Below are 13,287 nucleotides of genomic sequence, written 5' to 3'. Positions count from 1 at the left end.
TAGGTAATGATTTAAAAATAGGTAATAAAAACATGTTGGGGAAAAAATGCATTGATTGAATATAGTTGAATCAGACACTTCAAGATGTTTGGGGTTTTTTTTTCCCACCTTCTTGGTACATTGTGGTTCCAGTGCCTTAAACATGTGTTACCTCCTCTTTAAGTTTCTAACATATAACCAAATGTTGATATAGACCATGTATTATGATGCAACTCTCTGTACAGAACGTAGCATTTTTAAAGAATTATTAGAAACTGAATACAAATATAAAGACAAAGAGAAGATGCTTTAAAAGCTTATGTTAAATCAAAACTATTTAGCCTAGGAAGCAATAAAAGATTATTCTAGCTGTTGAATATGTTTGTTTCTTCCCATAGATGAAAGAACAAAGAGGTAATCTATTTTTCCCTACAAAAAATAAAACCATATCCTTATAGTCTAAGCCAGAGATATCTGTTTCTCATGTACAAACACTGTAAAAATGAATTTTAATAGATCAAAAATTATATACAAATAAACATTCTAAGGAAACTATGAGTTCCTTAAAACAATTTATTATACCTTAGCAAGCTCAAAATATTCTAAATAATCTTAAAATTTATGGTAGATTTTTAATATTAAAAGGTTGGGTTTGAGGCTGAGGCAGAGATTAAAATTTAAAAATTTAAAAATTTAAAAATTAAAAATTAACATTTTAACTCCATTTCCAGAAAATAAATCTGTGGTAACCCCATGACATACATTCATATTACATTACAAACAAAATGTTTATTCTAAATGCATTTTATCTCTAGTCAGTAGTCTAGGTTTATCTTGTAAACAGTCTGAATTTTTACTTTAGAACTCACGGTGAATTTAAATATTTTCCCTTCCAAGATTTATCATCAGAATTATAAATTTTACAATAGTATTGACTTAACTTCTTTATTCCCCAAGGGCCAATAGTAAAACCTACAAATGGATTGAGATTTTTAAAAAACCTACATATTTGAGGTTTTGACAAGATATAATATCCCCAAGTGCAGCCTTTCCCCCATAACTTTGTTTTTTATTCAATCTAGCACTAATGTATGCAAGCATTTTTGGGAACGTATCTGCAATTATCCAAAGACTGTACTCGGGAACTGCCAGGTACCACATGCAGATGCTGCGAGTAAAAGAGTTCATTCGCTTTCACCAAATCCCCAACCCTCTGAGGCAACGGCTTGAAGAATATTTCCAGCATGCATGGACTTACACCAATGGCATTGACATGAACATGGTATGTATTTCTGTTTTCCAAAACTGGAGCCCCTCAGGCATTATAGCTACAGCCAAAATGGAAAAGCCAGTCTCACCAGCTTTGAACCCCTTGCTTTTGTTTTCCTCTCTCAAATGTTTATTTTCTCCCCTGGAGATAGTCTCTCATTCTCAATTCATGGCATTGCATGGTGCTATATCTAGTTATATTGTGTGGCAAAGGCATTATAACATGATGCAAACTGATATAACTGTGTGTAGTAGAGCGCCCACTTCTGGTTAGAAAGAGCATTGCTAAGTCGAGACATGCTGACCTAGCTGGCTAGCTCCCCCAAAACTAGGTGGACCCATGTACCTTATGATATGACAAGTAAACAATAATAACTATAATGCCCCCAAACAGAAATCTTTTAAAAAATAGAGGATTTTGAGGATTTGTGGGAGAAGTTAAGGAGCTTAAGTATGTCATAGACAAGAAGTTTCATGTTTCTGTTAAGGACAGTTTTTCCATATTTTAATCAATTAACTTTGTGCCCTTTTACTGTACCTAATTTAATGAATCTTTCCTTTCAAGGGGGAAATATGGAATCTTTCATAATTCTTAAGCAAATTCAACATCATCAATCACTTTTCATATCCCTTCCCTCCTCTATCAATGCTCAAAAATCAGTACAACTAATAATATTAATGTGGTCCAAAGAGCTCCTTTTATTATTAGGAGAATTACATACAAACTTTTGACCTAGGTACTTGGTTATAGAGATTGATTACTAAAGGTAAATTATATGATAATTATAAATTCTATAGCATATCAGAGAACTATTTTAAAAAGGTTAAAATGATGATGCCCTCCCATCTAGCTACTCCTTTATTGAGCAAGGATCCTATTTCTAAGAATTCTTCAGAAAATAAAATCATTCACATTTAATTACATCAACAGCTTAATATAATTTTTGCATAAGTAAACCAATGAAGTTTTGATTGACATTTTTTATTTGACCAGTAATACCCTAACAACAACAACAACAACAAAAAAACCCAAAGTTTCAAAATTAGCAGTCAGGGTGCTGAGAGTATTGCAAATATTGCCCAGTTGAAAGATATATTTATATAAGATAACCTCATCATAGCTGTGCATGTTTTATTTAAGAATTAAGGGCATGCCATTATAAAAATTTTAATTTGAAGAGCTAATCAGTCAGCACATTTCATACAAAGCCATAAGTGAATTCCACAAATTATTTCTAATTATTCCAAAGTTACTTGTGAAAATTCATTTGCTAAATTGATCTCACCAAGGTAACACTGTAATCTCACAAGAAAGCACGTACAAATTTGTCACTTTTATATATTTTTATCCATATTATTATTCAATGAATATATCAGCATTCAGAAATGATTGGGGATTCTCTAATGCTGGGTTGGCTGAAGCAGTGTCGAGAATTTTAAATCAAAACACATGTCACTCAATTTTGTTGTTCCATACTGCCAGATTATTTCAATAACAGTAGGAAAACAATTATTTATTTTACTTCCCCTCTCCATATAACTCTAGTTTTGTGACCATTTTTTTGTGATGAAGTCTAATTTGTGAAAACTATTTACCTTTCATTGTTTGACTCTATTACCTATGAATATGGTTTATATACCACTTGCCTATTTACAATGTACTTATGAAAGATTTATCTCTTTCCTGTCTGCTTCACACCTTAATACATGGAAAAACAACACCCACCGGTAAGAACAGGAGGTATTTATATCCAATTTAATTCTCGTGTAAATTGTGGAGAACACCCTTGTTATCTGTTAGGTTTAGAGCTTGTTAAATTATTTCCAATGTTAGTTCTGATCTTCTTTGCATGATATAGCAGAGGAAATACAAAGCAAGAAACTTGGGAAGATAACCTGGAAGAGGACAAGTACAGAATAGAAATCTTTAACAATGACTTGACCTCTAATAATATTTATATACAATTTCCCCCTCCCTACAAAAAGTCATTTATCTGCCCCTTCCTCCACTGTGGTAAAGGTTATGGGTATACGGTTTGCATTAGATAATTGTCATAAAGAAATTGTCATTCTTCTTTATCATCCTCTATTTTCATGATGTAGATGCTTTTCTTTCCTCTCATTGGCATGCCTGTTACACGATCCTGGAGTGTGTGAGCTCTAAACCATGTGCCACTGAGTCTTGCATGTGGTTTTGAGAGCTTGACTTTGCACGAACTTCTTGTTTGTACACAGTGTCTACATTTCTCATCTGTGACTACAATGTGAGTAAAAAAATCAAAGTGCAAGATAATTCTGAAAACTCAGCAAATAGAAGATGCTTGCTAATTAAGCACAATGTACAAAAGAAAGTTCATTAGAAAAAAGCAACTGTACTCTTAAGACTATTGAGAAGTTAAAAAAAATCTAAGTGGATTTTTTTTACCTCTAACACCACATTGTTAAAATCCTTGTGTCTTGTTTATTGTTAACTAGATTTAATTTAATAGCAATTTAAAGTGATTTAAATTTATGTATTGTGATACATAAAAGCACATCAAAACTGTTGTATTTTACATCAGCATTCCATGTATTTCATTTAAGTATAACCTTAGATATAATTTTTCATGAAACATTTCAGGTCATTTTTGCTGTTCAACCATGTCCAAATGAAGTATAAGATATTCAGTCACACTCTGTTAATTGACCAACAATTATTTTTCATAGCCCAAAACATTTGATTCCTTGATAGATCACAAAAATATAGGAAAGAATTGATCTAAAACATGTAGCCATATTCCTTATTTCCTACGTCTTTTGCTTTTTGTGAAATAGCTATTGCCAGAATATTCCAAAAGCAAAAGCGAACACTTAGGAGCTCCTTCTCAGATGAACCAAATGGTTCAGATTGCAAAAGGAAAGGGGTCAGAATAATGAAGCTGGTGAAAGGAGGGTGTTCTTTTTGTATGATGTCAAGCTTAGGTATAGTAAAAATTAGCTCAAAAATGTCCATTGGTCAAGTTTGGAAAATCCATTCCCTTCTGCAATACTTTCTCAGGTTAGGATTGAAGACATCTCAACAAATTTCCCCAAATCGAAGCTGTCTTATAGCCCAAACTGATATTTTTAGTCATTATCCAATATAGATTTTAGTTGCACTATTGCCGAAAACTGAAAACCACTTTCCATGTCATTTTAGACTCAAGTTTCCTCACATCACACGAGGAGTATGGCTTGGATATATAAGGGCACCAGTAACCATGGTCTATACATCATTCTAGTTGAAGAGAAATAAATCATTTATGACAGAAACCACTCCATAATTTAAAATTATATTTGCATGGAAGAAAAGCTTCTATGAACTTTTAATGAAAAATTTTATTCCTTACCTAAAAATGCCCCCCGGTAATGCCTGAATAATAGGAAAAATATGGAATATGAATTTAGAAGACCCAAGTACAAGATTTTAATATGCCACTAATCTTGGACAAGTCACTTAACCTCTCTGAAATTTCAATAGCATGTCATTTTCAAGTATTTCTAAAGCACCAAACTTGCACTTGCTAAATGTGTAAAACAATTATTATGGGAGTTTTTCTACTTGAAGATGGAGATTCTAACATATCTGCTATCCATTCTCTTGCTCTATCTGAGTCTCCCTTATGGAACATCTGCTCTGGCAGAGTATTATTCCAAAACCACTGAACTGAGTGGTAGAATTGTGGATGGCAGAGAATTCAAGGGGACCATTTCAGGTAAAGACAAGGATAGGAGTAGAGGCATATATTTCAGACATCCAAGGCAGAATTAAAGCAGGTTTTCCAGAAACAACTTTGTAAAATTTATTTTTGGAAGAAAGGGAAACAACTGAGTATTTTTTTTAGCCTGGAACATTAATGGAGAAAATTTTGAGAAACAGATATGGAAAGAAGTTGGAATAAGAACCTAGAATAGAACCTTCAGCTGAGCATATAGGCAACGTTTTCTTAAAGACAGGCAGGAAAGAAAAGAAAAACGGTAAAGGCATTGGCTCTGAGGAATAAAGGAGAAGACTCAGTGATACTTGTACCATATGGCTCAGGCTCCTTGGTCAAGCAGAGATTAATTCCTCAGAAGGTGGAGGTTTATGATAGGAGAAAAGTTGAACAAGGGACAATTTTTAGAGATTTTAATTGAGTCAACCTAGTAGGCTAAAATTGCACAGAATCACAGTGGGACTCTGAGTGACAAAACATACACCTGCAATGGACCTGACAAGCAAAGTCAATCAGAATGGAACAGAAAATAATGAAGAATGACATATTGTTTAATAGAAATTCTTACTTCTGGGAGCTGATGTGATTTCTAAGGAGCAATCTGATTTCCTTTCCTTCCTTTATTCTTTTCCGGCTCCTCTATTATCTGTTACCTCTAACTGCTGACCTTAACTACTACTACTAACTGCAGTCTATTAACTAGTAACTACTAACACTAAACTGCATCTACATTCTGGCTCTACTCCATCAAAACCTTTGTTGCTCCCATTCTCTACATTTATTTAAATAATTCCATCCATGCCAGACCTTCACATTCAGATATACTCCACTCGTGTCCTATTTTGATACACCATAGTGAAATGTAATTTTGAGCTCTTGCAGTTATGTCCAGTTCAGCAACTCAGATAAAATAATCCTTGTGACATTAAACCCCATAGGAATAGAAGATAAAATTTACCAAAGAACTTGTCTCCACCATATTTTATCCTTCTTTACCTTTTCCTAATGATCCTTCATATAGTGAAATTGATAAATACAGTCAGTGAAAAACCTTTAACTGGTTCATCATAGAGCTACAATAAAAGGATTTCAAATATTGTGGACTTTGAGTCTGACTACCCCTCTGCTGGGCAAGGACACTGTTTCTAAGAATCCTTCAGAAAGTAAAAGCTCTCATATGTAAAGATATCAACAGAATAGCATAATACAGTTTTTGCATAGGTGATCCTACAATTTAGATTGATATTTTTTATTTGATCAGTGATACCTTAGCAAAAATCATCAGTTCAAAATTACCAGTCAAGGCACAGAAAGCCTTACAAATTTTGCTTAATTTGAAAGGCATATGCCCTTTATCTATACTTAGGTCCAAAGGACCTAACAAGTAAATCCACACACTTAGAAGGGGAGCATGGAGATTAGCAAAAATCTGCATTTAAAACATAATGACCTGGGAGTTCCTGCTGTGCACAGCTAGATACGAACGCCATTTGAGGATGCGGGTTAGATCCCTGGCCTCGATCAGTGTGTTAAGGAATTGGCATTGCCATGAGCCACACACACACAAAAGTTAATGACCCTTAGGATTGATGACATCTTTTAGTTTTCTGTAAAGAAATACTTAGTTATCATTTAGGAGTGGATTTAAAGTAATAGCCATCTACATTGTACTTTAAAAGATGTTTTCATCTCCACGCTAATTAGTTGACAGGAATTGCCTACCTCTGCAAAAACAGGATAGACAGTAAAATTTTGCACTAGCAGTGGAATTCCCCTTGTGGTACAGGAGCAGAAAGGAATCCAACTAGTATCCATGAGGATGTAGTTTCAATCACTGGCCTCACTCAGTGGGTTAAGGATCCAGTGTTAACTGTGAGCTGTGGTGTAGGTCACAGATGTTGCTTGGATCTGGCGTTGCTGTGGCTGTGGCATAGGCCGGCAGCTGTAAATTTGACCCTTAGCCTGGGAACCTTCATATGCAGCAGGTGCGGCCCTAAAAAGCAAAACAAAAAAAAAAAGGAAAAAAAAATTGCACTAGCAAAAAATCTCATTAGGACACATACTTGCCTACTTTGTAGCTAGCGCCTAAACAACAGGTGCTTAAGAAAGGGCAAGTCACATCCTTCCTATTTTTCACCAAGGCTGTTTATCCTAAAGTCTCAAAAATGCCATAGAGCACAATAAATACCATCTGGAGCCCCCTGACATGAACAATATCAAACTAAAGACAGGCATCTGGTATTTTCAGATTACAAATGGTATGTGCCCAATCATGTTTCACAAATGATAATGGTCATTTCATCCTGGTCTCCAAGCATCATCAAGAAAGACTTATTTACCTCTGGCCCCATGCTGCTTTAATGCAAAGCAAGTTCATCAACAGTGGCATCTGATATTTAGCAGATTCTAAGTCAAGAGAAATAATGACAGCATGGCCTAAGGCTTTACACATGAAAAACAGTCATTGCAGAAATACCACACTGAGGCAGTGAATACACTTCTATGCTTTGATTTCTCCATTTGTTAATAATGTTCCTCTTACAGTAGCAGGAGTGTGGAAATGATGTCTCAAATTGTTTTTTTAACTTTTAAAAATCATGGTGCTATTCAAACAGCACTCAAGTGCAATTTCTCATGCTGAAAAATTGTAATGTTTTCAAATACTTTCTTTGGAAGAGTAAGAGCACAGGAGTAATTCAAGCTATATTCAGTTTAGAATCACCTAATATTCAACATAGATTTAGCCAGTAATAAGAGAGACATCAAAGTTCACTTTTAAAATACTCTTTAGAAATACGACTTTAAATCCACTAAATTTGTAGTTCCTGTCCTAGCTCAGAGGAAATGAATCTGACTGGCATCCATGAAGACGCAGGTTTGATCCCTGGCCTTGCTCAGTGGGTTAAGGATCTGGCATTGCCATGAGCTGTGGTGTAGGTCGCAGACATGGTTTGGATCTGGCATTGCTGTGACTGTGACATAGGCTGATAGCTGCAGCTCCAATTCAACCCCTAGTCTGGGAATCTCCATATGCTGCAGGTGCAGCCCTAAAAAAAAAAGCCAAAAAGAAAAATAATCCACCAAATTCAAGTGTTACAGGAACTCAGTACTTATCAAACCGAGTGTAATCAAACAATCCACAGTTTCTCTCAAAATAAAATCTAATATTTGCTTTAGTGGAAGAATTTTCTGTACCAATAGCCTAAGAATTTATATTGAAAATGAATATGTAAAGTTCCACCCAATATACCAGATTTTAAAAATTATTTTAAAGGTGAAATTAAGCACAAATAGTTCATTTAACCCACTGGACACATAGTCTTAAGGCAGAAGACTCAGGAAAATTACATGTATTTTCATTGTTTTTCTTGGTTTAGACATATTGCTATCCACAGAGATAAGTGTGGATAGAAAAAATATATAATCATGCCTCTTTCATTCCAAATAGTCCCAAAGAAGCTTTCTTTAGTTTGGATCTTGGGCTCCTATTAGTCAAGTTGGCTCCCCTTAGCAAAACTTTACACTCAATTTAGACCCCGCCATTTGGGGTCCAGCACTTTAACACTCGGGAGCTATGCCAAATCATTTACATATACGTTGTAGATCATTTTTCCCACTCTACTGGTTAATTTCTTAGATCATAATGCTCTACAATACACACAGACCTGAAACATATCAGTAGTTGGAAACACCTACCATAGTGGGAGGGAAAGCCGAGATACTCCACATAGGTATAATTGGACATGTATCATAGAGGTTCATGACTAGCCATTATCTGGTTTTGACTATGAGTTACAATGTGTGGATGCTGACAAAATAGGGCCTTAGTAGTGTTTTCTAAGACAGGTGCTTTTGCCCAGATTCTAACTCTAATTTTACCTATGTTATTCATGAGCTATTCTTAATATCTAACAGTTGGTAACACCAGCACTGAGGTCAGAGCATTATAATACATTAAGAATGGTTAATCAAGATGTTTCTTCTATGAATTATCTATTCACAATATTTTTTGCAGAGTTTTGAGTTGACTTTTTCTTATCATTTTTTAAGAACTCTTTGTAATTTATCAACATTGATGCTTTATCTGTCACCTATATTGCAGTTTGTTCTAATTTCTTTTCAGTATGCTAGTTTTGTTTAGGATATCTTTTGGATTTTAAAATTTTGTCTTTTAACATGGTCCAATTAGTCAACTTTTCTAATATGGTTCAGAGATCCTGTCTTGTTTTACAAAGAGCCCACTAAACCAATGGATTTCTTAGATTTTAAGTTTTGATATATGATTAGGAAGAAAATACCCATAATCTGTTTGAAATGTAGTTTTTGTAAATTATTTTCTTCACATAAGTAGATGATAAAACTAGTAGAATTTAAATAATTAATTATTTTTCTATTGATTTTAAATACCACCTGCTTTATACATTAAATTATCAGGTATAATTGGGATACATATCTTTACTCTCAAATTGGTTCTATTTGTCCATTCCTATACCCAAGGCAATATAATAATACTTTATATCTAGTGGCTTTATGCTATACTTTAATATCTGACAAGGTAGGTCAGCTCTTACTAATCTCATTTTTCTTACTTTGGGGAGCATTTGAGAGTATTTATTCTTCCATATAAATATATGACTGTGTATTCAGTTACAACAAACACCATATTGGGCTTTTGAAATAATCCAAAAATCACATTGTCAAATCTGACTCACAAAAATAAGAACTTATAACCAATATCAAAATTAATAACTTCAAGAATATATGTAATCACAAGGTATAAGCAAAGCATAGAGATGCTTCTTTGCATATTAGGATGTGTTCTGTCTCAGATCTAACATGTGGAGGTCCCTAAACCATGTATGTGATGACATAATGCTTAAGCAGAATGAAATGGTTTTGGTGATTAAACATCCACATTTTATAGTCTAGAAGTTTCATAACTTACATGATATTTTCCATAAAGTTATGTCCTATAAATCTATTGATGAAATGTTTGTTTACCATATCAATTTAAACACAATACATCCTTTTGAAAACAATGCATAGATAGAAACTGCTCCACACTCATAGTGTGCTAGCCCAGGGTGGGTCACCAATGTTTGTCATTAGCTGGTCACTTTTTTTCCCAAGTATTCTTCAAAAAAGATAGAAAATGGCTTGTTAGCCTATTACTAACATTTTCCTTTCTATGAATTTTATGTTAACCTTTAGATAATATTGACATTTCAGTATTAATTTCTTTTTTTGAAGGATTTTTTATGTAAGACTTTTGTTTTTTCTATTAGTCAATTTACAATGTTCTGTCAATTTCTGCTGTACAGCAAAGTATTGTTCTTATATTTGCTGCACATTAAAGTCATCTGAAATATGTTAAATTTTAGTGATTCAGACCCACCCTACAATTAAACCAGAATTGCTTATAGCTAAGTCGGGGCATCGATATTTTTATGTCTATACTAACATGTAGCCGGAATTGACAGCCACTGATTTAGACCTCAAAAAATTAAATCTTCAATAAGATTTTATAAATTTGTTCTTAGAAATTCTTACCAATGTTGTAATTCTTTTAAATTTGTATAGCTCAGTCAAACAAATGAAGTATATTACACATTTCCATTTTTACCTGCTTATAAGTAGTATGTAGTTAACCTGTTTATCTTCTTTATAACCAGCTTAAATTATCTGTCTCATTCTTACTGGACTTTGTCTTTACTTTGTTTTAACTTCGTTTGGGTAGGTTTTGGAGGGTTTCCTTGAGGATTTACTCTTAAATGTTCTAAGTATATCATATCATATCATATCAGCAAAAAAATAGGTGGGGGAGAGAAATGCATCTTCTTTTTAAAACTACTATTTATTTTCTTAATTATTTATTAGATTCTTCAAAACAACCTTTGAATAGCAATAGCTGACTTCATAAAAACAGCTTCACCATTAAAACTAATACTTTAAAAATACCTTGCCTTCCTGAAATAAATCATACTTGGTTATAGAGTTTTTAATACTTTGTTGATTTTTTGGCTAGCAAATTACTTAGAATTTTGCATCTGTTTTATAGTGATATTGGCTATAGTTATAAGCTCTTTAAATGTTAGAAAGCAATCATCTGTTGAACCATGTGGTCCTGGTAGTTTTAATAGTAGATCTTTAATCACCATTGCCATCCCAACTCTACTGTGGTAATCATTTACTATATTTCGTTCTTCATCAATATTAGTAATTTATATTTTGTGAAGAACTTATCCATTTCATCTAGGTTTTCAAAATTGTTACAAACTTTCATCTAGGATTCTCTTTTAACTCAGGTACTCAGTCTTTTCTATATCAGCAGGTACATATGTCTTCTCATTCCTAAGTTTGTGTATTTTCTTCTTTTTAACAGCCTTTCTAAAGATTCATATATTTCATTGAATTTTTTCAAGGAGCTAGCCTTTGGCCTTTGGATTAATTTATTCTTGCTACTTTTCATAATTTGCCTTTATTTCCCTGTTTTATTTATTACTTTGGCTTGTCCTATTATTTTAACATTTGTATTAAGGTGTTTTATTGTTTGAGTCTTTCCTTCTGTAATAACCAAGACATTAAGATTATACATTTTCCTTTAAATGCATGGTTTTCTGTTTTCCACGGGTTTTGATATGAAATGTTCCCCTTTTATTGCTTTCTGAATGATTTCTTTTTTGATCCAAATGTTATCATAGAATGTGGATCTTAATTTTCATGTACTTCTGATTTTTTAGACACTTTTTAATAAGTTTTTCTTATTTTTTGGATTATAGTCAGAGCTAATGGACTATATAACTTTTATACTCTTATAAATGTTTAAGCAATTTATGATTACATTTTTTAAAAATAACTCACCTTTATAAAGGTTTTTCCAAAATATTTAGCTTTCTTTTCATTGAGATGTGGAAACCCTGCTCTATCTTTTCTCATACTTATTTCCTTTTCTTCTGTGCAATACAATTAAATTATATATTTTCCCGAACAAGTACAGATGACATAAATAGGTTTCAGAACATACACAGTTGGTTTGAAACTCAATTGGTATAAAATGAAATGTGTATGGAATATTCAGAATGTAGAGTAAAAAGAAATACATTTTACAGAAGGGGATTCTCATGGGTAGAAGAAGTAAATTTCTACTATTTTGAGAGCTTCTGATATTTTGAAAAAAGTTGTATAATACAATCATCAGTTTTTCTAGAAAGCAATTGAATTGTTGTCCAGCCTAAATCTGACGAACAAATACCCTAACTTGTACAAAATGAAAATGGCATTTATGGTACATTTCTATTCTGTGTTACTTATTGATAAAACAATAAGTAAAATGAACAGGAAACATTTTGTATTTTACCAGAAATACAAAACTTTATTTGTAAAGTAAATACAAAATTTTATTTGGAAAGTAAACACAAAACTTTATTTCAACTTTAGAAATTCAATTGATGAACAACCACGGCAAGTCAAAATAGTTAAAGGAATCCTGGACTGTTTAGAGTCTTAGTTCTTCCAAAAATAAAATCCCTTAAAGCATTTATACCTAGGCTTTCACATATGAAAAATGATGGGATCATCAATATATATTCCTTATATAAAATTGATAAACAAAAGATTTGATTCTAAAATGTTATACATGAGAAATTTTTCTGAAACATAAAACTAGATTCAAGTTCAAAATGGTATACCAAGTACAAAGTGGTACTTACCTCACTCTTTTCATCACCTGGCAGATTGTACTTCCTTTTCCTCACTTTGTAAGCAAGCTCAGGTCACGTACTATCAATTCATTGAGAAAGAAGTATTTGCAAAACATCCCATAGACTCCACTGTAGTTACATTCTGTGCATCCCTTCCTTAACCCCTCTCTCAAGTAACTGGGAGGTCGAGGGAAATCCCTCCTGTTATCTTTAAAAATCCTAGTGAGTAATAAGGTTTCCCCCTGAGACCTTTTTTCAGAAATCCTGATGCACCCCCTTTTTCTTTTTTCCTTTTTTTGGCGGCACCCACGGCATGTTCCCAGGCCAGGGGTGGAACCTGCGCTACAGCAGTGACCTGAGCCGCTACAGCAACAATACGGGATCCTTAACTCGCTGAGCCAAAAGGTACTCCCCTGGTGCACCTTTTTAAGTCAAGCTTTTGCTGATTTAGCAGAACTCCTGAGGCGGAGTAGCAAGAACATGTATGTAAAGGAATAAATCTCCTCTTCTTACACACCATCACCTCACTCCAGCTCATATTTGGCCCTAACTCAATTGGGGTCAGGATAAAGTCTGAGTATGTTCTGAAAGCAAAGGAACATCTC

General features: G+C 33.5%; 1 protein-coding gene across 1 annotated transcript in view; it reads left to right on the top strand.

Moving 5' to 3' along the window:
* The window catches only part of KCNH7 (potassium voltage-gated channel subfamily H member 7), a 488,362-nt gene that overhangs the window by 437,425 nt on the left and 37,650 nt on the right, over positions 1-13,287 (top strand). Inside the window, exon 9 of the mRNA XM_047770438.1 lies at positions 1,062-1,261. Coding sequence (XP_047626394.1) covers positions 1,062-1,261 — 200 coding nt within the window. The remainder of the gene's footprint in view (positions 1-1,061; positions 1,262-13,287) is intronic.

Source organism: Phacochoerus africanus, chromosome 3 (genome assembly GCF_016906955.1).
Source record: "Phacochoerus africanus isolate WHEZ1 chromosome 3, ROS_Pafr_v1, whole genome shotgun sequence".
Classification (NCBI taxonomy): Eukaryota; Metazoa; Chordata; class Mammalia; order Artiodactyla; family Suidae; genus Phacochoerus; species Phacochoerus africanus.
This window is presented reverse-complemented; position numbering and strand designations above follow the sequence as displayed.